Source organism: Cylas formicarius, unplaced genomic scaffold, assembly GCF_029955315.1.
Source record: "Cylas formicarius isolate icCylForm1 unplaced genomic scaffold, icCylForm1.1 PGA_scaffold_10__41_contigs__length_53128322, whole genome shotgun sequence".
Taxonomy (NCBI): Eukaryota; Metazoa; Arthropoda; class Insecta; order Coleoptera; family Brentidae; genus Cylas; species Cylas formicarius.
This window is the reverse complement of record NW_026844214.1, coordinates 49,422,276-49,447,802: the sequence shown is the minus strand read 5'-3', so window position 1 is coordinate 49,447,802 and position 25,527 is coordinate 49,422,276. Positions and strand designations below refer to the sequence as shown.

General features: G+C 35.3%; 1 protein-coding gene across 4 annotated transcripts; it reads left to right on the top strand.

The window, feature by feature from the left end:
• The first annotated feature begins 831 nt into the window (after positions 1 to 831).
• On the top strand, positions 832 to 25,527 carry LOC132708100 (zinc transporter foi-like). Of its 4 annotated transcripts, none has more exons than XM_060680220.1 (9): positions 837 to 971; positions 2,997 to 3,119; positions 3,209 to 3,378; positions 4,544 to 4,868; positions 6,157 to 6,475; positions 6,540 to 6,742; positions 9,070 to 9,417; positions 16,340 to 16,604; positions 23,531 to 25,527. In XM_060680220.1, exons 3-9 carry the CDS (start codon positions 3,215 to 3,217, stop codon positions 23,755 to 23,757), a joined length of 1,851 nt encoding a protein of 616 aa, XP_060536203.1. In that variant the 5' UTR covers positions 837 to 971; positions 2,997 to 3,119; positions 3,209 to 3,214; the 3' UTR covers positions 23,758 to 25,527. The 4 variants fall into 4 exon arrangements, with proteins under 4 accessions (XP_060536201.1, XP_060536203.1, XP_060536204.1 ...); XM_060680219.1 differs by lacking the exon at positions 837 to 971 and adding an exon at positions 2,035 to 2,944; XM_060680218.1 differs by lacking the exon at positions 2,997 to 3,119 and having other exon boundaries at positions 832 to 971.

The following is a 25,527-nucleotide window of genomic DNA, read 5'->3' as shown; positions in this document are numbered from 1 at the left end:
ACAATTTGCAGCGGAAATAATAAGCACTTTATATTTTGAAAAACGATTCATTTTTTGCAATACCCGTCCATGCTGTTAAACAACTCTCTAACACGTTGCCTGGAAAATAATTTTCATTGTCCTCAGTTCTACATATACAAGCACCCTGTACAAACGCTTGCCTGCCACGTGAATGACAAAAAAATCTCGGCAATTACAAAAATTGCCCGTCAATCAAAAGCGCTACTTAAAACGATCCTCGATTATTATATCCGAATTATATACGCGATTCTTTTCATTTTTAATGAGAAATGCTTTTATAATACATGACGTCGGGCAAAGATATTGTAATCACTCGCCCATTGCCGACAACCCTCGCCTCGTTTCGTGCATCATCTAGGACCACAGAATACTACAAATGTTCAATGGTACGGGATAGGAATGTGGGAGAACTATAATTAAACTTATCAAATTAACTTTTATAATCCTTATGCACCATTTTTAATTCGATACTCAAACTCAAAAAAATTTGGCAATAAATATTTTACGTTTTTTTTTACGTGTACGAAACGAACACTACGTCACCGGTCAGAGTCACCAACATTGCCAAATTTTCATTTTTTTTTATGTAATTAGTAAACCTATTTTGTATAACATATTCGAGTCATAATAACTCGTTTCTTAATCGCATCCCATTATGGTATTCCTCTCCGATAGGCCTTTCTCCCACTCTGTGGTAACCTATTATTAATTACCCGGCAATTTGGCACAGCAGCAGTGGGTAACCTAAATCGCCGAATAAAAAAATTAATTGTCCGAAAATATATGGAATTTAACTTATTAATCGTTCTGATTGGATCGAGTTGGTGCAGTTCAGAAGATTAATCGAAGCTGCCTATGTCCTAACACGGACTCGCAAAGGATTTCGTTGGAATTATATATTCAAGATTCACTGACGATCGTCGAAGAAATCTGCAATTGGAACAAATAAGGTGAGTTTTTGTGCCGAAATAATTACGGATTATGTTTAACTTTTGTTTTCTAAAATTTAAGTTGCCGAATTTTGAGTGTTAAAATAGTAGTTTTAAATATTTTCGTAGTACTTTGATTTGTTTTTATGTTGACCCTATAACGACGCAAATTACGACTGGCATTTTAATCCCTAATCGCTATCGGATTATAAAACAAGTTTTAAATGCTTCGTGCGTAGCATCTTTGGGCGAATATTTAGTGCATTACAAGCGATGTAATTATTTTGATGTTTTATTAGTATTTGTAAGAAAGGGAAACTGCGGAGAAATTTGCGAATTAGTGGTAATAATAAAGGAATTAGTGGTATTAGCCGAGGTATTACTAGAATTAGCCAAGGAATTAGTAATAGTGTACGTATTAGGAACATTGGTTAAGGAATTTGGGGTATCAGAAAAAAATCTCTTGACCCCAGAATTTACTGTGTTGTTAACCATTGAAGGGTTATTCTAAATTGATTTTGTGAAGCTTACAACCCTAGGTGTCTGCAACATTTAGTATAAGTTTAGTTTAGAATAACTTAATATCTAGAGCAAAACATGTACCTGCTTTAATAAGTGAGTGAACTAAACAGTGTTTATAAGTAAGGTTAGTTCTCAAGCTTGCAACGTTGATAATGTTATTATTTCATTATCACTTTGCATTATTTCGCTTGATATTTCCTAAGAGGGTATATTTAATTGGTTAAACTGTAACATTAAGAACAACAATTGAGATTCCAGATTTTACCAAACTTAGAAAAATATATCTACTTACATATTGTTGGTTACGTTTTAGAATTTACGCATTTAGAATAATATAATAGTCATCGTGCCTGTTACAAAAACGATCGTTTTTCCACATTTTCTCACTTAAAAATAAGTTCAAGGTTGGACTCGGCTTATTAATTTCGGTTTACCAGGGTCGATTTCATAAAAACGTTCCATTTCAATGCATCACTGAGTTTTCCCAATAAACCAAATTCAATTGCGGTCCAATAAGTGTGATCTTGAAGTCGTGCAGCATCTTTAAGGTAAAAAAACCAGGTTATTTTTGTGGCTGCTAATTTCAGTTGGGGTAGGGTGGAGACACTTCCCCAGGCTTATTATCTTAAACGCTTTTATGGAATATATTTTTCTTGTAATTCTGAAATATCGGGCACGGCTCTGAGTTCTCCACCTTAGAAGGAACTGCTGAGCACTTTTCATCTAATACCAAAACTATGGAAACTTTATGTAATTTTCTTAGCCATTTAAGTTTTATGTCCTTAACCATACCCTATACCATTGAATTAAGAAACTAATAATAATCTCGAATTCTTAATAGAAAATCTGGCCTAGCATTGGGTCATTCAGTTAATAGAAAACCTACAAGCACAGTTATCGACTCTCTTGTTTACAGAGTCATAAAACTATCTCAACCATATCCCATATAAAATTAAAACACCTTACATCTGCTCGTGTTCCATCCCACCCTTGCTAGAGCTGGTTTGGGAACAATTCAGTTGCTACTGTTCCTAAACCAGTAAACCAGATAGAAGTTCTTCAGGTGGAGTTGTAATATATACCTTCAGTTTCGCATTACAGCATTCTTGTGTTAGATGTAGTGTGGAGATTTGCGTTGATCTTAGTGGGAACTCTGATCATATCACCACTAGTATTCTGATCATTTCGTAGTATTGGGCTTTGGTCTTATATCAACTAAGCAAGTGATGCGTCTAGTGTTCTTCTTAGTTTGCTGGGTAATGTGCATTATGCCTTGCTTTAGGATACCTTAGCGTTGCACTTTTCGTTAGTTTTAGTAAGGGTCTAATTGTGTCTTTTATCAAATTCCTTATCACTAAACCCCATTAGGGAGGGCATACATTAGGGAGTGGTTACTTCGGTTACAGTGCATAAAATAACTGGGTGTCTTTACTGCGTTTTGTTTCAGTCCTATTGGTGAAAGATGTTGGAAGGTTGGTGCAGTGTCCTTTCAGGGAACACTATATTCCAGTTTTTTTGTTGTAGCTCTTATGCGCTCAATACCTCAAACTGGGTATAGTATAGAGCCAGTTTTTGATAAGCTCTGAGGAAGCCTACAGGATGATTGGCGAAACGTCAGCAAACCATTGATACTCTTTTATTTTTTAGGTAGTTAAGAGTAGTGTGGGCAATGATATTATTCTAACAAACTCGACAATCAAAACAATGTCTTTGATTGGCCAAAATTAACTTTTTAGACTATAATGGCTCATCGGCTCATATCGGTGTGCATTTTTTGCTTTATCTGCGCGACGCACTCCCCGTGCGCCTCCCATGCCTCTATAGGATATATGGAATTGAATCGTCACGATGGATACAAGGATCCAAATATACAGTGGGTGAATGAGAAGAACCAACTAAATTTAAGGTACTAAATTTTATTATATTAAATCGGCAGAGGCCAAAAATATTCTTGAAGAGGCTATTAACTCCTTGTTTAGCTGGGAGGATAAATCAAAGCTTTCAACAGTTTCTGTGCTATAGAGTTATACAGAGTAATCTCGGATTTCATATAGGATACTGTTCTGAAAATGATAATAATTATTACAGGGTGGGTCAAAAAGTAGATGCCCAATTCTGAGCAAACGAATAAAAAATATAAATTTAATTTTGAAATGAACAGGTGAGTAGCTAGTACCAGTAATGTCTTTCTGTCAGTAAAGAAAGTGAATGTGGGGCATCTAAATGAAAACCAGATAATTGAAATTTTAATTTTTATCGGATGTGGAGACAATACGACAACTCAAGAAGAAGCCTCTAATTTGTTTAACGCAAAATATCAACCCATTACAAGATCTGCGGTGATCAAAATTGAGAGTAAATTAATAGAAATAAGACATATTAAAGAAGTTATTTTATTTCGTGTTGAAACTGCGCCCCATAAATTTCTTGACAATATGCTAATTTGTTTAAAAACCCCTTCAAAACATTTCTCGGAATATTTTGTAATTCTAAATTTTAACTCATATAAATTTTGTGGTTTTTCTCTATACACTTATGATTTTAAATGTCTCCATTCTATTGATCCCCTTCTACTGTCTATCTGCCATATCAGGCTGGTTTCAATTTGGAAAAGGAACTATGAGAGTAGAAATTAACTCAATTTTTTTTTCTTTTAATACACGCTAACCTGTTCGTTGGCTAACATCATTATTTGAAGCTATTTAAGAAGTTGCACAATGCGAGATTAGCCTCAACTTCTAATAACATTTACTCACTGTGTATCTTGAGTTCTCGTTTTGTGTTCATATCAAACAAAAATCGAAATTTCAATTCTCTCAGTTTTATACTAGCTACCTAAGTATTTATTTCAGAATTAAACTTATGTGTATGGTGTGTTACATGAGCTATGCGTGCTCTTTTTGATTCACCCCGTATATTTTCTGTTTAGCCCAAAAAAGACGCAAGAAAAAAAATATGATGGACGTGTGCGAGCATTTTTCTCAACTTTGTTTCTTCTTTTTTTTTGAAGTTCAATTATTATTAACGTTGGAATATTATTATTATTTTATTATTAATTCTCGAATTTTTAGAGAAAAATTTAACGAAGAAAGTATCCCGGATGTCGAAACTGAGGATGGACCGGCACAGGAAATTGGAAACGTTCACGATATAATCGAGAGGAGTGTCCAAGATGCGGGTGACAAGGACAATAGTAGTTCGGACGAGGACTTTTTAAAAAAGATATTTTTAAAGTACGGCGATGGCGACGTCATGACGATGGAGGGGTTCGGCAAGTTTGTAAAGCGGTTGCGGTTATTGCAAGTGCTTTCGGCCAATTTGGACCGCCAAGATGAATATTTGGAGGGAGCGGATTTCAAAATGGAGGTGCGCGAAGTCACAGAGGATAACAAAACGGTAATATAACACGCAGATTAGTAACATATATTAGGATTTGATGTCAGTTTAGTTAAAATTATTCTAAAACTAGAGAGATAGTAATGACCTGAGCCAGATGACTTTACTTGATACCTAGACTTTCTTACGTAGGAATAAAAATCAGCAGGTCTTATAAATAAAATTAATAAGGCCTCCGATTCCTACTGCGTCGGTTGCTAATGAAACGAACTTGCTTAAGTTTCTCAAAAAGTATTGGAGATACATAAAAACTTTATTATAAAAATTATTGTTATAAGTTGAACACAGAATGATAAAAATTGGATTTTTGAGGGAGGTTCCATTGGAAGTTTTTGCGGAACACTACTGCAAAGTCCAATTTTCTATGTACTTTACTGAAAGGATTGTTTTTCACTTTCATCAAATGATTTTCTATAAAGAATACTCTACCTGTCAATTTTTTGATTAAAACCCTTTTTTTTTCTTATTTAAATTGTTTGAATAAAAAATGAAATATGACATTGATCACCAAAGCTATTGAAAAAAGAAAATATATTTCTTACTTAAACTTAACCGTCTTAGTTCCGGTAAAACCGGAAGTGCTATTCAATTGTTTTATATGCCGAAATGCAGCCATACCTGTTTTTTCAACGAAACTTCCATAGGGAAATACTATTTACAAATCTGGATTCCTCCTGTGCGTTAGCTGTTGATAAATCGAACTTACTGACGTTTCGCCAATCATCCTGTTGGCTTCTTCAGTGCCTTACTGAGTTTATTTGTCGTAGTCTTAAGGCTCGTTCGTGTTCTTTTAGCGTAGTTCATATTTTTCGTCCTGTTTTTCCAATGTGTTCTTTGCCGCATGTGCTGTAATCTCCTGATATGTATAATGATGGATCGAAGATTTTGAGAGATTTTTGGACAAGAATTTTGATATGTGGTCAGTGATGTTTTGAATGTAAGGATGGACAACAGACAATGTTCCTAACGCTCCTTTAGCTCCACCTCCTTCAAACTATATAAGCAACATGAGCAGTGTAGGCAAGTTCGATTTATCAACAACTGACATAGGAGTAATTTAGAAGATTTGTAAATAGTAATGCAGCCATGCGTTATTTATATAAAACATCTGCAAACTTCAAATCTGTTCATTTTTTTTATATATTTATGGCGTAGCTGGTAATTTCGTTGTCTCCGACGCGGTATATGTAGAAATGTGGAATATGAATACTTGCGAAATGCACTGAGACTTTCAACAATGAAGAACGTATCTTCAATGAAAACAAAAACCTTATATTTTGAATTTCAGTGTTTAAACGAGGAACCTACAACTAAGTTTGTTGAAAAATATTCCTCTAGTGAAAACTTGTTAAACCGTTCAACTTTCCTCGAGGCTTGTCCCATTTTAATGTACGGCCTCGTGGAAAATCGATGCGGTTTAGATACGGACGGGAAATTTGAAGTGATCGACAAAGAATCGCCCAGGAATACAAGCATGGTGTACATATATTCCATCTTGGCCGTAATCCTGATAAGCGTGTGCGGAGTTTTGGCACTGGTCATCATACCGGTAATGCAGAAAAGGTTTTACAAACCTCTGATCCAGTTTCTGGTCGCGCTGGCTGTCGGTAAGCGCGAATTTCGCACTTTATTTCGAACATCCTAGCGTTTTTTTTTTTTAATAAATTTTAGGTACTTTGGCGGGCGATGCGCTGCTTCATCTATTGCCCCACGCCATGGGTGCTAGCTCACACGAGGAGCATCACGATCACAACGAGAACACTTGGAAAGGGTTCGTGGCCATGATGGGACTGACGTTTTTCTTTATCATGGAGAGGCTCATCCTTTTGGTGGGCAACTGGAGGAAACAGAAACAGAAAAGCAACGCTGTCGCGGTAAGTACTGTACTAAGTGAAAATTCCAAACCCTACCGGCGTTTATCTTAATTTTTTTTCTTTCCTCTTAAACATAATAAAAAAAAATCTGGCACCAAGCACCGAAGAAAAGAAAAAACATATACAATGTTGTTCATGGTGAATGTCCTATTAGACGTTTATGCAGAATAATTTACAGTAAAAACCTGAAATGTTAATTACTTATGAAAGGGAATATGAGCTGCCTATGTAAAATATTTTTAGCCATGCGGTGTTGCCAGATATACTCGTAACGTATATCAACTTTCGTTTTTTAAATGGAACACCTTGCATATTATTACATTTATGTATTTTGCGAAATATTCTGGAACTTTTTATGTAACGCATTCCATACCTATCCTAAACATTTTTCGAAATAATCAATACTTTATACGAACTTTGGCAACAAACAAACCGATATAAAATAATACTTTTTTTCGCGACCTGTACAGCTAAACACATATAATATAATACAAAACCCTTCTCTATATCAGCAATATAAATTTTTAACTTTTATTTTGTAATTAAAAACCTACCGCTAAGTTGTGGATCAGTTTATATGAAAAAAAAATTGGAACATTTTAAAACACACAAATATATAAATAAGTAATATTTAAATATGCGTCCTTACATTTTTGTTTTTCCTTTCCGTCATTCCAAATTTTAACACTGCCATGAAAGTCTGTTCATAGATGAATTTATGAGGGAACCGAAACCAAAAATTCAAGTGTTTATCTGTACGGGTTGCGAAAAAATTATTTTATATTGGCTGGTTTGATGCCAAATCTCTTAAAAAGTATTTTTTATCTCTGAAAATGCTTAAAATAGCTATATGTTACAAGTATATACCGCTCGGCCAAAAATATTTTACATAAGTAGCTCAAATTCGGTTACATAAGTAATTTTAGGTTTTTATCGTAAATCATTCTCCATAAACGTCTAATAGGGCACTCACCGTAAATAACCCTTTATATATGCACATTATATCTCTAGTAGGTATTCATGGCAATAAACATCTGCATTAAGTTAATAGATTAATTTTATTCATCGCTTCTTAAGTGTTTCTTCGACTTATTTTGTACATTTGCTCCGTTAGGTGTAATCTGTGGTATATTGTTTTAACTCTGGATACTTCCTAATGTCGGAGAGACTCGCCCTTTTCTGGTTGTTGGTACTTTTCAACAAAAAAAAATGTTTAAAACAATTCTTATACTAGGCTTATTCTCGAAATATTTGGAATAAGTTGCACTTTGATAATAACTTAAGTGAAGAAAAACATTGAAACCATATATATTATTTATTTAATTCTTTTATAATTATACTCAAAATGGAAACTTTTTAAGTGGGAAATATTTTATGATCATATCAAATAAGCAAACTTTTTAGCTAGGAAGTATTTATTGAAGAATAAAGATGTTTATTAGTAAAAAAAATGTTTACAATAATTTGTTATAGTAAGCCTGTCCTCGAAATGCTTAAAATAAGTTACACTTATATAATAAAGTTAGGCATTTCATATCTGAGAATACTTAAGTAAATAAAAAAATTAAAAACATATTTCATTTTTTTAAAATGCCATATAAGGAAACTTTTTAAATAAGAAGTCTTTTATGAAAAAGAAAGGTGTTTATTAGACCAAAGGAAAATGCTTACAACAATTGTTACATTAGATCTATCCTATAAATATTTATATAATAAAATTATCATTTTAAATTTGAGAAAACTCAACTAAATAAAAACATTAATTTTCTAATTTATTTTTATTTATTTTATTTTATTTTTAAACAATTATACTGAATAAGGAAACTTTTTAAGTGGGAAATGTGTTCTAATTATATCAATATTTTTATGTAGGAACTATTTTATAATAGAAACATGTTTATTAGATCCAGGAAAAATGTTTACCACAATTCTTATTCTACATCATTTACATGTTAAATTTAATAAATTACATTGATACAACAAAGTTAAAACCATATTTTATAATTTTTATTTTACACTTTTCAAGTAGGAAACCCTTGTTTCATTGAATTAATGTAAAGGAAGACGAGGTTGTTTCTCTCTTTCTGTTTTTCTGTATTTCTCTTTCTGTTTTTTTTTTTCTTTGATGCCTTAATATAAATTATAATTTTTTCACAGCGCCTCGTGTACAAAATAAATGTCTCCCGATCTTAACAGCGGTTTATTGAATATTTAGTACCATTTTTTAAAACTTGAAATCCCTGCGCCTTATGTCGTTTTAATAAAAACGCTTTTTCCATGCAATATCACAAAAATATTACGTCTCAACATGCGTTGTCCTCTTTTAGCACGCCCACGTCAAAGTCTTAGATGATCAGGGCGACAAGAGGAGCGAAACTCAATGCATGGACAGGTACAACCCGTCTCCTTATTGCTATAAAGACATCATGACGGACGCGAGGCTGGCTTCTAATTCCGACCTACCGTTGACGAAAAAATTGAAGCCGTCCTCATTGGAGCAGTGCGAGGCCAACCGAAACCTACCCGAGTGTCAGTCGACGTTGATCTCGAGTCCTTGCATCGAGACGAAAATGTTGCCTCGCGATCACGAGGACTATACCGTCATAGTTAGGGAACATGCGACCGACCACCACGGCCATTCGCACAAACATGGTCACGTCCACGCTGCACCCCAGGTATACCAATTGTTATTCTTGCCTTTATTATTCAATAAGCACTAAACTACAATTTATTCATGAATATTAAAAGGAAAATTAAACACTATTTACAAATCTCTTCTGAATTTTTCCTGTGGACTTCTTCAGAGCTTAACCGAAACTGAACAATTTCAGCTTATCTGAAACTGTCCAGTTTCAGCTCGACTTCTGCACAGTTTCAGCTTAACTGCTGTACAGTTTTAGCTTAACTGAAGCTGTTCAGTTTCAACTTAATTGCTGAACAGGTAAAATATTGTAATCCTCCACGTTTAATTTGTTGTTGTGTAAGGGTGGTTCTTATTGTTTTCTAACAACTTACCATAGCAATTTTCACTCTCACATTTTTATGTTATGCTCATATGACGCCATTCATGTTATATAATATTATACTTTTATTCATTTTAACTGCTGAACACCTTTGGCTGAACAGTTTCGACTTAAAAAATGTTGCTGTTTCACTTTAACCTTACTAATGTGTCTGTATCTACTGTAAGCATTTATTGGTAACATAATTTTAAGTTAATAATGATAATATACAACGTTGAGAGCTGCTTGTTTTTTCGGCGTTCAAATAAATTAACTCTTTATATGTGCGAAAATAATAATTCTAGTTACTTACTACAACTACTACAAAAAACTATTGAAAAAATTGAAATTTTAATAATGCGGGTATCGATATCTTTGTATGTTAGAAAAATCCGAAACTTTAAAAATTCTTACCTTCAAAAGTAGAAACGAAAGAGAAAACATTCCACTTAATTAACCAAAATCTCGTGATTACCGATTAAATTGAGGGTCCACGGAACACCACAAAATAACGAAAACTTCCTCAATTTAATGTAATTAAGAAGAAACAAATCAACTCCAAGCATATAATATTTAAAGATTTAATCTAGCTTAAGTGAAACTGTTCAGTTTCAGCTCAATTGCTGAACAGTTGCAGCTTAACTAAAACTGTTCACTTTCAGCTTAACTGCTGAACACTTTCAGTTGAGCTCTGAAGAAGCCAAGAATTCGCGACACATCAGGAACTTCTATTGCTCATCAATCGGCAGTTTAATATTACAGTAGCATGTGGAATTTTTTTTTTTTTAACTAAGAATCCACTGCTGACAGTTGATCAGGTTATATGAAAAAATATTTGAACATTGAAACACACAAATATTGCTTTAAATTTGACGTTGAAAACAAACCAATCTTACATGTAAATCTTAGAGTTTTTGTTTTTGCCTTTTTTTTGTTATTTATATATTTTTTTCTAATAATTCGTTTGCTTTTTTATCTTTATGCATTTGTATTTGTTAAGTAAGGTATTTATTGCTTCGAGGCTGACAGATGAAATCACTTTTTTGAGATGTTTTTAAAAGCACTTAATGATTTTAACATTATGAATCTTTATCGAGAAATTATAAAAGTTAGCCTGTAAAAATGTGTATGACCATGACCGCGCCCAGGTATAGTACATTCACAGATAAATAAATGGCTGTGATTTAATGCAATAAAAGTGGTAAAAAAAATACATTACTAGTGGTAAAACAATTGTTTGAAAGAATAGTAAGTAGGTAAAAATGCGTCCTTACATTTTTGTTTTTCCTTACCGTCATTCCAAATTTTAACACTGCCATGTGCTGTTCTCAGAACCAGTAAATGTGAAAAACAAGTCAAAAGTGGTTTCTGACATATTTTCAATTTTTTGTCAACAGTGACGTTTGCAGTTCTATCGATATCTATCGATTTCTGTGATTGAAAGTCTTTTTTATATATTTGGTGTTGATTTGCTTATGGCAGTGCATTTACTGTGGTCTATTATATTTTAAAAATAAATATATAAATAATAAATTTGCAACATTCAGAAATTTTTTTTTGAAAATGAGGTTTTTGATAAATATTTAATTTTTGTAATATATAATACTTCTGTATAATAGTCCTAAAGTTTTTAAATTTTTCTGTTAATATTTTTAAAACGTAGGGGTCGATCTGGATGTTTTTCAGCAAAATGTTCCATTAAACATTAAACATAGTGCAGAAAATCCGATAGATATATTATATATATATATATATATATATATATATATATATATATATATATATATATATATATATATTAGATAAAAATGCAAATGCAAGCAAGCTTGATAGCTTGTGCCCATAGTGTCTTAGCTTATGCGAAAGAATGTGATGGCTTTCACAATCGAAGACCTTGAAATGGTCACAGTGTGTTTTTGCACTTAAATATCGCTTGAAACCCATACATACTGACTCGATGTTAATATATTATTCTTTTCTGTGGTTTGCATCATTTGCTTTGTGATATCTATTTTCCATACTGCGATCGTTCCTTTTGGAAAGAGTTCTAGACGCGATTGACCGGCGAATCCGCCAAAAAATATATAGTGTGTAAGTGTAGATAGATACAATGTGAGCATAAGTAATATTTGCACAAAGATAAGCCTATTTGTAATGAATGAATATTTCAGTGATGGAAGAATTCAATATTAAAAATGATGACTAATGATATAAAAACAGCATTGAGTGACCATAGCATTGGACGAGAGCGCCTATTTATCCGAAACAGCTCAGTGGGCTATATTTATTGTATGTGTTGCTAAAGAGTTACTAAAGAATTTTGCTTGCTTCACAGCCGTTAAAAGGAAACCACTACAGGAAAGGACATTTGTAATGATATTCGAAAGGTATTCACAAGTTTTGACTTGCCATCGTCAAAGTTAGTTGGAGTACGCACAGATGGTGCACCTTCTATGGTCGGCTTATGTAAAGGTTTCATTATAATTTCCAGTCAAAAAGCAACTGAATTAAATGTGCAAAAAGATGATTTGATAATACATTGCATTATCCTCCAACAGAACTTGTGTTGTCGAACAGAATGTTACGAATAGGGTAGTAAAAACCATCAATTTTATTCGATCACCATCGTCGGTTCAACGCGTTTTTGGATGAAATATCAGCCGAATATGACGGCGTCACATATTGTGAAGTCAGATAGCCATGCAAAGAGAAAATACTGAAACGGTTTTACGAGCTTTGAAATGAGAGGATTTTGTGCAAATAAAAAAAGTACTGAAATGAGTGGCCCAAAATGGATATGTGACTTAGCATTTCTGGCTATTTCAGTGATTCAAATTTGAAATTCAAAAACTGGGACAGTTAGTAAACGATTTCTACAGCCATTTGAAAGCGTTTCAGAACAAAATCGGCTTGTGGGAGGCACAGATGCTGTCGGGTAACGGTTACCGTTTCACCACGCCCTCTGCGTATGAAAATATTGCTTATGCTCAATATGATATACGATAGGAACAGTTTTCGAAGAGATTTAATGCAACTAATAGTAAATGTACAAAATGCTCCAATACACTTGCAAAAGGAGTTGAAAATTCAAGAAAACCCATTCATAAAATCTAAATTTAAAGACGTGGAGTTGTGACATTTCTACAAAAAAATGCCTAGAAGAAGACGATTTTCTGTAGCTTAAAAAATTCGTAAGAAGATTGATTTGTGCATTTAGCAGTACATATAAATGCGACCAGTTCTTTTCAATTATCAAAAATTACCTGGTGAATGCTCTATACGGTGTGTTCGGAGATTGGGTTTGGAAACTTGGAGAAAAGATTCAACGTAGTAAAATAGTGATAGTAAGTCATGTAACAAAAATTAACAAAAATTCGAAAATTTAACATTTTCGAAAATAACAAATTATGTATTTTATATTATTTTTAAAAAATGCCGTCGAACACGAAAAAATACGTCTAGCCTATTTTCAATGATTTCTCAACCGTTTCGTACACTAAAGACTTTAAGTGCGCCAAAAAAAAAAAAGTCCATCGGATTAAGGTCTGGTGACCGAAGCGGTCAAGCTAGAGCTCGGCCCCGATCTATCCATCGATATCCCAATACCTGATTTAAATACCTTCTGTAATAAGTTTTGTCTCCACTGCAAGGGTACTTCTTCCAGCAAAGGTGGTAGTCCCTCCTGGGAGAAATTGCAGATAGATTATGCGATCCGTTAAAGAAACGAGGTCCTATAAGATTATCTCCTATAATCCCTATAAACCTATAAACCGGCGCTGATGTTTTCCTTCAATTTTTGCCTCGTCGGTGAACAAAATGACTTTCAAGAATTGCGGGTAATTTAGAATATATTCCTAAAATTTGATTGCATAAAATTACTCTTAATTGCTCATCACCGTCATACAGTGCTTGAACCATTTGAACATGGAAGGGCCAAAAATCATTTTCATGCAAAACTTACCAAACTGGGCAGGCAGTTTTCTCATACTCGTTGATGGGTGGGTTGACGTATTCTTTCTTTTCTTGTAGCGGTTCTTTTATACCTTAGTCTCTCTTTATTCCTAGTATGAGGTTTGAATGGTCGTTTTTCACCAAGTCTTCTGTGTATGTTGATGATTGTCTTAGTAGATGGAACGTTTCTATTGGGATAAGCCTCGATATAAAGTCCTTGTGCTTCATCTGCATTTCGATTTTCAAAAATGCATATCGCGATATTCAGTATTTGAATATTCCTGATGTACTATCACAGTAGCAGCTCTTTTAATAGAAACTATTTTTTAACGGATTGTGACAATGACTTTTTCAAATTTCATTAAGGCGTGTTAGATAAAAACACATTTACAGGAAAAAATTCGCGCCAAGAATAAAATATCGATTTGTGGCTAAACGATAACACTTGTCGACTTAAAAGAAGAGTAATAATTTTTGAGGATTTGTGATTCTGCTTAAGGCAATCTGTTCTATTTTGCAATATCCGTCTAAACAAATAAAATACAAGAAAAATAAAAAAAAATGCTTTAGGTAAAGTGCCCTCTAATGACAGATTTGTGAAACACTTTTATTTTATAACCATAACTTTTACTATATTAAAATAAAAAATAGAAATAAAATTTTGAAAAAGGAATTTTTAGAAGCTATAACTCGGAAATATTACAATTTCTAATTTTTGTTACATGACTTACTACCATTATTTTACCACGTTGAATCAATCTTTCCTCCAAGTTTCCGAACTCAAATTCCGAATACCCTATATAAGCAACTCATTGGCATCTATTTCAATAAAAAAAGTTTTTTATTTAGAAAAGTTGCTTATAGGGAAAAAAGGAATATAAAAATACTTACCGCCTGGAAAATATTTTTACTTATTTCTTTTACTAACTAAACTGGAGAACTAATTACTAATTGTATTTAAAAAAATAAACAATGAAATTTTAATAAATGTTTGGTTTGTTACCGCTCTAATTTCCAAAAAAAAAACATATATTTTGTAGCTCAAGTTTGTTAGACTTTAGCAAGGCTTTTGAGATCAATCATAAATTTGCTTATTTCAATTTTACACTACATTGGGTTTGGTGAAGGTGCACGCGTGTTTTCAAATTCGTTTTTATCCGATCGAGTTCAACAGGTTTTCTGCGACAATGTAAATTCCGAACTACTCTCCGTTGAGTTAGGTGTACCACAAGGTAGCATATTGGTCCCTTGTTGTATATAATCGATACGTTTAACTTTGTAAAGGCTTTAAAATATTCTAATTATCACCTATATGCTGACAACACTCAAATTTGCTTTTCTTTTCAAGATCATTAAATGACGCAGTCTGATACTAAAATTAACACTGACTTAAAGAACTTTTATAAAATTGCATCCGATCATCTACTGCAGTTAAATCCAACCAAATCGTCGGTGTTGGTTTTTGGAAATGACTCCCAAGTACATAATGTCAAAAACAAAATGATCATAATGACACTCCTATACCATATTGGGACACATTGAAAAGTTTAGGATTGACCTTGGACTCTAGGCTACGGTTCAAGTGTCACATTACAAACAAATTGAGAATGGTATATCGGAATTTAAAGTTAGTTATACAGTCATAAATGTTTGCTTCCAATTGTTAACAAAGAAACTGCTTTGCGAATACATCGTTTTGTCACAGTTCAATCATTGCTGCTGACCAATATTGTATCAAGAAGGCACAAAATTTGTGTTTGCGGCTTGTTTGGGGAGTTCGCCAACAGGATCATATTTCTCCATACTTGGCCGTTTCGGGTTGGCTTAGCATGTGCAATAGGTTTAGGTTACACCGTTTTAAGAAAATCACGTTTCATACAGAGGTTCATGACTCGAATCTAAGAAAAAATTTTATATTGAGAATACCACAACATCAAAAAGAAATGTTTAAGAGATCATTTTCTTATGGCATTGCACATACAGTAAATAATTTAATCTAACCAAAACTTTTAAAAACCGGTGTGAAAAATCTTCTTGGAGGTCAACAATTTTTGTATCGGAAAACCACTCTGCTTTTTACCCTTACCCTTACTCCTTTCTCCTTTGTCCCGCGACTTCTCTCTTTATTGAAAACTATATTTAATGGTTAATGTATTCTAAACTCGGCGTAACATCTTTAATTTTGTTTATTTGATTCTTTTTTTTTATTCTTAGGGTAATTTGGTTTACATTAAATTGAGGCTTGAACAGTGTCTGGCTTTGCTGGATATCTGCGTTTTATTAGGCCTTAAAGTTGGTATCATCTAATATTTTGTAGTGTAATAATATGTATAGCTGGCAAAACAATAAATGTATTTATTATATTATAATTATAAAGTTGGACGTACTTTTTGATTTCATTCTGTTGCTTTGGTTAATTGTATTATAATAACAATGTCGTATTATTTCGTGACTGATATATATCTTTAATAATTATGAACATTAAAGTTTGGCCCACAAGATGTCAAAAGTTGCACATTCCTTCTATATTAAGTGCATTCAACGATCCGAAAATCTGTGAAAGCACTATACAAAAGCAAAGCTCCAAGTTTTTAATTAGTGTTTCCTAATAGACGGTCCTTATTGTTTTTTTTTTTTTTTTAAGAATTATTCATCGGTCGCGTGGATGGTGATCATGGGCGACGGCCTGCACAACTTCACCGACGGCATGGCCATCGGGGCCGCATTTTCCAGCGGCATCGCCGGAGGATTTTCCACCACCGTAGCGGTCTTCTGCCACGAACTGCCCCACGAGCTCGGCGACTTCGCCATGTTGCTCAAAGCCGGCATGAGCATTAAGCAGGCGCTGTTCTATAACATGCTCTCTAGTCTCTTGTGTTTTTTGGGCAATATTTTCGGACTGCTGCTTGGTGAGTACTTACTTATGTATGTAAGTATTTTGACTTGATTGCAATTTTGAAATTATGACGTAAAAGCGTAATTTGACAGAAATTGCAATAAACTTTAAGATTTGGTATACAGGAAAAGACACTCTATAGGGATAATTGAAATCAGACATTTTAAGAAATTAAAAAATTTAAGTGACCTTCAGCCCTATACAGTAAGTACTTTGCCTTGGTGTCAATGTTGAAATTATGACGTAGATGCACCATTTGACAGAAATTTCAATATACCTTAAAATTTGGTATGTAGGAACACCAAAGCGATAATTGGAACAAGACATATCAAGAAATTGAAATATGCCAAGTGACCTTGTAAATTTCAATAATTGGTATGCACTAAGGAAAACAATTGAAATAAATCCAAGTCACGGCTGAAAAAATGTCACTAATTCTAACTTACAGAAAAAAAACTAGCGCGGTAAGAAACTTGAAACGATTTTCAAGCAATAAACGTAACCTAAATAGAATGTTTTTGCGATAAATCTGAATACAATGGATTTACTTTTGTTTGTTGAATTGCTTTAACATGAAATTCAAAGGTAAAGCCTGTTCATAGATATAAGAAAGTGACTAACTGATACGAATTAAGGAAAGACCCGGGCAAGTTGTAAGAATGAAATATGGCCGAACAGGTCCGTACTTTGTTTAGAATTTAATTATTTGAGGTTTTGTTAGGAAAAATACTAAACAATATTTATTTATTTATGTATGTATTTATGTTTAAATCTAAAATAAAATTACAAATTATTTTTATTACCTACTTAAATTACTTAAAATTATTCACATAATATATTATCACATTATTTGCAATATGAATATACGATTGTTCTGCTTTTTCTATATGTTTAACAGAATTTGCCCAACTTTGTGGAGGGATGTTAAAAACTTCGGTTTTTATGTGTTTGAGGGCATTGGAGTTAACACGGGGAAAAACATTGTTACGGCGAATGGCAGTTGGTGCCAAACATGTTCAATGCGATTAAATATACAGTAGTAAAGTGGAAAGCCTTAAAACTGTATGCCCTAGATTTTTTGCATAATTATCACAGTATCGCATAATATCACTTTCATCTACACTCGGGAAAGTGTCGCTTCTTTTTTTCCTCGCTGAAATGAGATTATTCACAATTTTCCATACAGTTGATGTTCGAATTTTCGTCAATGTGGCCGTTTCTTCTAAAGCTTGCTTGCTGGCACCAAGTTCAATGAGAGTCTACACGCTGTATTACACACGAAATAAGAATGATTACTAATAAACTTAAACTAAGTAGTATACCAAACCGAAGAATATTAAACACAGGTAACACTTTATGGTAGAACTCGGCATTTGTAAGTAATTACAAAAACTTCTTTGCAATTGTTTGCAATTGGTCACATGTAATTTGAGTAAATTGAGTACATATTGGACGTATTTTACAAAGAAATACCGACTGATTAAAATACAGTGTATAAAATTGTCACTGTTTTCAAGAAGTGCCGTGCCATATACCTTTCCTTTTTCAATTTATATTGGGTTCTTAGTACAGATTAGTCCGATTCTATCTATATAATAAAATAGTAAATTGTGCCTTTTTTAAATAAACATCGATGGGAAAATCTTTCGCCTAGCCCAGCACAGTAATAACATTACAAAAAAGCGCTAGCGACAAGCGGTTGTATTGTAAACTAAAATAATTTTGTTCTCCGTTTTAACGTTAAAATTGCACAGCCATTATGCAAACAAAAAGTTACCAATTAGAAACACTTGTTACTGCGCTCGTATAAAAATTTTATATTTCGGTAACTGTAGGTCCTGTGGGATCGCCGTTGGTACAGAAATGATCACCGTCGAAAAAAAAAATTTTGTTGTCTGTGTGTTCGTTCTCAGTTCTCCGTTCTCGTCTTTTGGTTTTTCCTGAATAACCCTCCACGAAGCACATAAGCTTGTAAGAAATGGCCCTGATCCGGCGCTGGTATCCATCTTCCATAAGTTTCCGAAATTTGAAGCAATGGACTTCATATTTCGCACATATATGAAGCTTTGCCCCGTGACGGAACCTATGAAAAATAGGGGGGCTGGGGGTCGGGAAGTATTCTAAAAAAATAAAAAATCGCGCGTGCAAGGGTCTACAAAAAACATCATTTTTCAAAAACTATTTACGAGACCAAAAAAATTCTTGAACCAGAAGGAGCAAAAGATAAACTTTTATTCGTAACAATTTTTTAAAAATATTCAGGGTGCGCCGCAAATTCAAAAAAATTGAAAAATGGGTCCCCCTATTATTGAAAGACTATGATTCAGATCTCACTTTCTTTTATATTGCGATTTAGCCCGCGTAGATAGCAAAAACTTTTGTATTTAAGGTTTTCACGTTTGCTATATGAGAAATATGTTAAGTGTCCTAATTTCGCAGATATCAACTTCAAATTTAGCAGAGAAATAAAAGTCCATGTCCACATTTAAACTGTAGAAATTCTTCTTCTTCTTAGGACGCCGTCTCCCTTCGGAGGTTGGCGATCCAACTGGCTATAATGGTGCGTGAAACTGCACCTCGGAAAATCTCTATAGATGTCCTTCCAAACCATCGACGCAGATCCTTTAGCCACGAGTTCTGTCGTCTACCCACAGATCGTTTACCGTCGATTTTTCACTCGATGACGAGTCGAAAGATGTCATAACGTTCTCCCCTCACAACGTGTCCGATGTATTGAAGCTTCCGTTCTTTGATGGTTGCCAGCAGTTCTCTACCTTTACCCATTCTCCTCAGTACTTCCTCGTTGGTTATCCTGTCTACCCAGGGTATGCGCAGCATACGGCGATACAAATACATTTCGAAGGCGTCAATGCGACTCTCCATTGATTGGCTGAATGTCCAGCTCTCGGCGCCATAGAGTAGCGCTGGGAAGATGCGGCAACGCAGTATGCGCATGCGGAGCTGTAGGTTCAAATCTCGACTGCTGAAGAGGGTCCTCATTGAGATGAAAGTCCTTCTGGCCTGTTCTATCCTTGATCTGATTTCCATTTTGGAGTCACTGGTCTCGTTGACAAGGGCTCCAAGATATTTAACGGACGACACTTGTTCCACGACCTGGTTGTTAATCCGGAGGACCGCCTGTTTTGGTGTCTCGGAGAACACAACCACCTTGGTCTTGGCAACGTTCATATGTAGACCATAGTGTGTGCTGTGTTCCACGATGAGATCCATCATGTTCTGGAGATGTGGTAGGCTGCCGGCGAGCACGACCGTATCGTCGGCGAAACGTATGTTATTAATGAGGATGCCGTTGATCTTAATGCCTTCCTTCACGTCCACCAGTGCTTCTCGGAACACTGCCTCCGAGTATATATTAAAGAGGAGGGGGGACAGGACACACCCCTGTCTAACACCCTTTCTAATTTCCACTTCTTCGGATGTTGCACCCTCTACCCTAATCTCTGCAGTTTGATTCCAGTACAGCTGCGTAATGATCTTCAGATCTTCGGCATCAATACCGGTGTGTTTGAGAATCTCGATGAGCTTCTGATGCGAGACACAGTCGAAAGCTTTTCGATAGTCAATAAAGCAGGCATACACATCGACATTCATGTCCCTGCATCGCTGTGTGAGCACGTTGAGAGAGAAGAGAGCCTCACGTGTGCCCACACCGTTCCTAAATCCAAATTGCGTTCCGCCAACCTGCCTCTCGCACTTGGCGTATATACGAGTGTGGACGATACGGAGAAAGACCTTGAGAACGTGAGACATCAGGCTTATCATTCGGTGGTCGTCGCATTGGGAAGCGTTAGGTTTTTTTGGTAAGGTGATGAACGTTGATCTCAACCAGTCCGTTGGTAATTTCCCAGCTTCGTATATTGAGTTGAATAAAGATGTAAGAAGTTTCACGCCTGTATCATCTGCATCGACGATCAATTTCAAGGTTTCCGCGTGAATCTGGTCTGGTCCCACAGCCTTGTCATTTTTTTGAATTTTTATAGCACGTCTCACTTCCTCTATCGTGATAACAGGACTGGGTTCGTTGAGATCATGGTCTAGAGGTGGTTGATAGGGTCGTGCGTCATTGAAGAGAGTCTCAACATATTCCTTCCATCTTTTTATCTTTTCCTCAACGCTCACTAAAATCTTGTTGTTAGTGTCCTTCAGAATACCGCGGATCTGTTTGCGTTGTGTGTTGGTGAATTCCTTGATCTTTTTGTGGAGATTAAACGAGTCGTGCTTATTTTGTAGTGCCTCCATTTCACTGCACTTTTCAGCTAGCCAACCCTCCTTTGCTTTCCGGCATCCCGATCTGACCGCCCTATTCAGCTCCCTGTATCGGTTAACGTCTGTGGTTTTGTATTTTCTTCTCTCATCCATGAGTTTAAGGATCTTGTCCGTCATCCACTGTTGCTTTTTAGAGGCTTGTACATACCCGATGTCGATCTCCTGGGTGTCTAAAAGAGCCTTTTTTAGAACAGTCCACCGGGGCTCCACGTCTTCGTCATTATAATTGTTTATTGTTTGTAAACGCGCTTCGAGACTCTCGGTTGCTTTAGCTCGTATATCGGGATCGACGAGTTTTTTGACATCGATTCGCTTAGGTTTATTTGGACGTTGGACTCTAGTGAAGTAACGAAGCTGTAGATTTATCACCACGGGGTTATGGTCACTGTTTACGTCTGCACCAGGGTATGTTGTTGCTGATTTAACAAACTTCATTAGATGACTCTTGATGAGGACGAAATCTATTTGATTTCTCACTATATGGCCATCACGATCGACTGGGGACTTCCACGTATACAGACGTCGAGGATGCTGTTTGAAAAAAGTGTTGGCAGCAGAGAGACGTGTCCTGTACAGAATTGTACCAGGCGGTCACCTCTAGTATTGCGTGTTCCAAGGCCTTGGTCACCGCAAACCTCGCCATCAGCACCCTTCCCGATTTTTGCATTGAAGTCGCCAAGAACAATTGTTAACTCCCCTTGTTTTGTTATTTTCATGGCTTCTTCTAAAGTAGAGTAGAAATCCTCAACCACCTCATCAGACTTGTCCCCTGTTGGAGCATTCGCTTGAATCACATTCATAACTCTATGAGTAGTGAGCAGTCTCAGAAGCATCACTCGTTCCCCGAGTGGAATAAAATCGATTACGGATTTCTCCAGTTCAGAGGAGATGAACACAGCTACGCCATACTGGTGTTCAGGATCGTCGCCACCAGAATAGTAGAGGACACCATTTTTAGTCCTGTGAGTCCCAGTACCTGGCCATCGCACCTCGCTTAGCCCCAAGATCTTAATCTGGAGTCTATGCATTTCTGCATCTATATTGGCGAGTTTTCCTGCCATGTATAGGCTACGTACGTTCCATGTAGCAATTTTTATTTTATTTCTATGTATTTGCATTTTGCTAGTTTCTAAGGACGGGGGGATTCTTCGCACCCTCTCCCCACTTAAGGGGTGCCCCGGACTGAGGGCCGCGTTTATACCTATTTTAGCCATGTTGAATATATGGAAATATAGTGTAGTGGGACTTCCGTTTCCCTTCTGCACCGCAGTGTGGAAGCCGTTGAGACTCCCACAGTCGCGCCTCCCACATCCATTGTAACGCTGTGTGTGAAGTACATCTTCGGCACCGCCACATGGTACTATTGCTGCTGCTGCCCAACAATAGCTTATCGCCATATCTGGCTACCCTCACTTGGTTTAGCCTGCGGGCCAACGCAGTTTGCCAGGGTGTGGCGCTTGGAGCCAACAAGTGAGAGCTGGAGACCCTGTGGAGACCAGTGCATTGAAACCACCCTCGCAGATGCTTGGGTGTGGCCATTTCGCAGCAAAGGTGCTACTCCTACAGCGTCACCCATACACCCCCAATTAAATTATCAAGTATTTTTTAAATATATTGATTTGTTTCCCTCCATAATCGTTCATCCGATTGGCAAAATTCTTTAACCGGCAGACGCAGAAGATACAGGGTTTTCAAATTATAGGCAAAAATCTAAAACACAGAGTAAATTATTAGCCGCGAATTAAAAATCGTAAAAAATATGGCTAATTGGTTCAAACGGTGTCATAGGCCGGATCAAGAGCTACAATTGTTGTATTTGCGGTTTTCGTCTATCACATACGCTTCTCGGGATATTTGAAAAAATCCATATTGAAATCGCTATTTCGGGGACTGTCAAGACTCCATGACGTCACTTATTTTCTCGAAAACCATTTACTATTTTCAAAAAATTCTTAAACCAGGACGAGTGGAAAATCCAGGGCTATAACCTCTACTTCGAAGAATGATTGTATCATATACAGGTTGTGTCTAATCTAAAGTAACCTAAAAATTTCCGTTTTTGTGGCTAAATTATTGGCGATAAATGAAAAACCGTCAAAGATGGGATAATTTTATTTGAACAGTATCGTAAACCGTGTCGTGAGAGTTTCAGGTTCGTCAATTGTACAGGGCGCGAGATATTTGAAGAAATATCATTCGACAACGCTATTATTTGTGCAAATTTTGATATTTACCGATGTTTGCTGTAACTTTGAAGTTCAACGAGATGTGAAGGGCACTTTATACAGGGTTCATGCACAATTAAATAACATCGATTTTGCGAAAGTTCCATAGTGGTCCGCAGGAGCACGATAGAAAAATAACGCGTCCGTTTACCACACAAAATCGCGAAGTTCTTTCCTTTTGTAATAAAAAACTGCTTCGCGCTACGAAGTTGCCCCGCCCAGTGATGATTTTTCGAAAGCAATCTTGTTTCTACTTACTGGTGCTTAAACATTTGGATTATTACAAATAAATGCCGTGCCAAAACAAGAAAACCCGTAAAACTTAACCTCTAAGTACCGGAAGTTGGTTAAACTGATGATATTTTGAGACGTCGAAAAATTTGCTTCGCTTATCACGTGTTTGAGCGATTTCCGATGAAAATTCCAGGCAATACGGAATCGGCCAATTCGTGGCTGTTCGCTGCCGCCGCAGGCACTTTTATCTACATCGCGTTGGTGGACATGATCCCCGAATTGAGTTCGGCTCACGAAGACGAAGACAACCTGCTCCAGTGCGTGCTCCACTTAGGCGGCCTCCTGTCCGGATTCGGCATAATGACTTTGATCGCCCTTTACGAGCACGACTTGAAACACCTGTTCCGGGAGCCCGAATAATTTTAGGTTAAGGTCCAAAAAGTAGCAACTACTTAATTTTTCCTAACGTAGGTAATAGTTTTTACGTTTAACAGAGGACTGCTTACGAATATTTGTTTTCTAGTACTTAATTTTCGTATCTTCCCCCCTCGTAGGTTGTTCGTTTTGGGAGGAGTGTCATTGCTGATTTTTATACTCGAAAAAATCGTCATTGTTAGAAATAAAAAAAAATCGTTGATCGCTGATTTTTATAACCGGAAACTTCGTCATTGTTGATTTATAGAGTCAGTCATGGCCCATTTTAATTGTGAAAAAGTCCTCATTGGTCAAAAAATCGTCAATGTTGATTTTTATAGGAAAAAAATCTTCATGCATGATTTTTATTTTTATAAGTTGTCATTGCTGATATGTATATTGAAAAAAATCATCGTTGCTGATTTTTAGAGTCAAAATAATCGCCACAGTTCGTTTTTATTATGAAAAAAAATCGACATTGTTCTTAAAAAAATTATCGATGCTGATTTTTATAGTAAAAATATCTTTCATGCGTGATTTCTATAGTAAAAAAAAATCGTCATTGCTGATTTTTAGAGTAAAAAAATCGTCTTTGCTGATTTTTAGAAAAAAAAAAATCGTCACCGCGGATATTGATAGTCATTGCTGCTTTTTAAAGTAAAAAAATTCTATACTAATTTTTATAGTAAAAAAAGTCGTAATTGCGTTTATAGAAAAAAATCTCCGTTGCTCATTTTTATAACCCAAGAAATCATCGTTGCTGCTTTAAAAAAAAAATCGTCATCGCGGATATTTATAGTCTTTGCCTGTTTTTAGAGTAAACAATTAGTCACTGCTGATTTTTATAGTCAATAAATTCTGCATTACTGATATTTATGTTCAAAAAATTCGTCATTGCTGATTTTTATAAACGCAAAAAACGTCATCCCTGATTTTTATAGTAAAAAAATCGCCATGGTTGATTTTATACTCAAAAACATTCTCACTGCTCATTTTTAGATTTCAAAAAAAATCACCGCGGCTAATTTTTATATCAAAAAGAATCATCATTATTCTTTTCAGATGCAAAAAAATCGTCACTGCTGATTTTTATAGTAAAAAAAATTGCTAATTTTTATAAACGAAAGAAATCATCATCCCTGATTTTTGTACTAAAAAAATCGTCATGGTTGATTTTATAGTCAAAAACTTTCCGATAAAAAAATCACCATGGCTCATTTTTATGTTAAAAAGAACCATTACTGTTTCGGATACAAGAAAATTATCAATGCTGATTTTTATAGTAAAAAAGATTTTCGTGGCTAATTTTTATAATCCAAAAAATCATCGTAGCTGCTTTTTAAAGTAAAAAAAATCGTCACTGCTGATTTTTAGCAAAAAAAATCGAAACTGCTGATTTTTATAGTCAAAAAAATGGTCATCGCAGATTTTTGTAGTCCAAAAAATCGTCATTGCCGATTTTTGTAGTAAAAAAAACCACTTGTTACGATGGCGGCTAAAATAATCGATGTCATTCTTCCGCTAAATGATTACCGTGTAATCGCCAAGACTTCTTCAAAGCAATAAGACTAACTTTAGCTGTTTGCGTTCGATTTCGACGTAAATCATTAAAACGTTTCCTCTTCTTAGTTCCTTTAGACCCAAACTTGATATTATTCGACTTGTCATTTTAAGGCAACTTAAAGGCGTGCCCGTTTTTGGGGATTCATTTTTGGATCTAAATGTTGGGGAGTATTACTTTACGCTTTTTATTATAACCTTTTTCATTTTACAATG

What these genes read in the sequence shown, in the direction of transcription:
- LOC132708100 (XM_060680218.1), top strand. Translation starts at nt 3,215, where the DNA reads ATGGCTCATCGGCTCATATCGGTGTGCATTTTTTGCTTTATCTGCGCG. An exon ending in ACGTCCACGCTGCACCCCAG is followed by an intron (nt 9,418 to 16,339) that starts GTATACCAATTG and finishes TTTTTTTTTAAG; the next exon opens with AATTATTCATCGGTCGCGTG. An exon ending in TATTTTCGGACTGCTGCTTG is followed by an intron (nt 16,605 to 23,530) that starts GTGAGTACTTAC and finishes TGAAAATTCCAG; the next exon opens with GCAATACGGAATCGGCCAAT.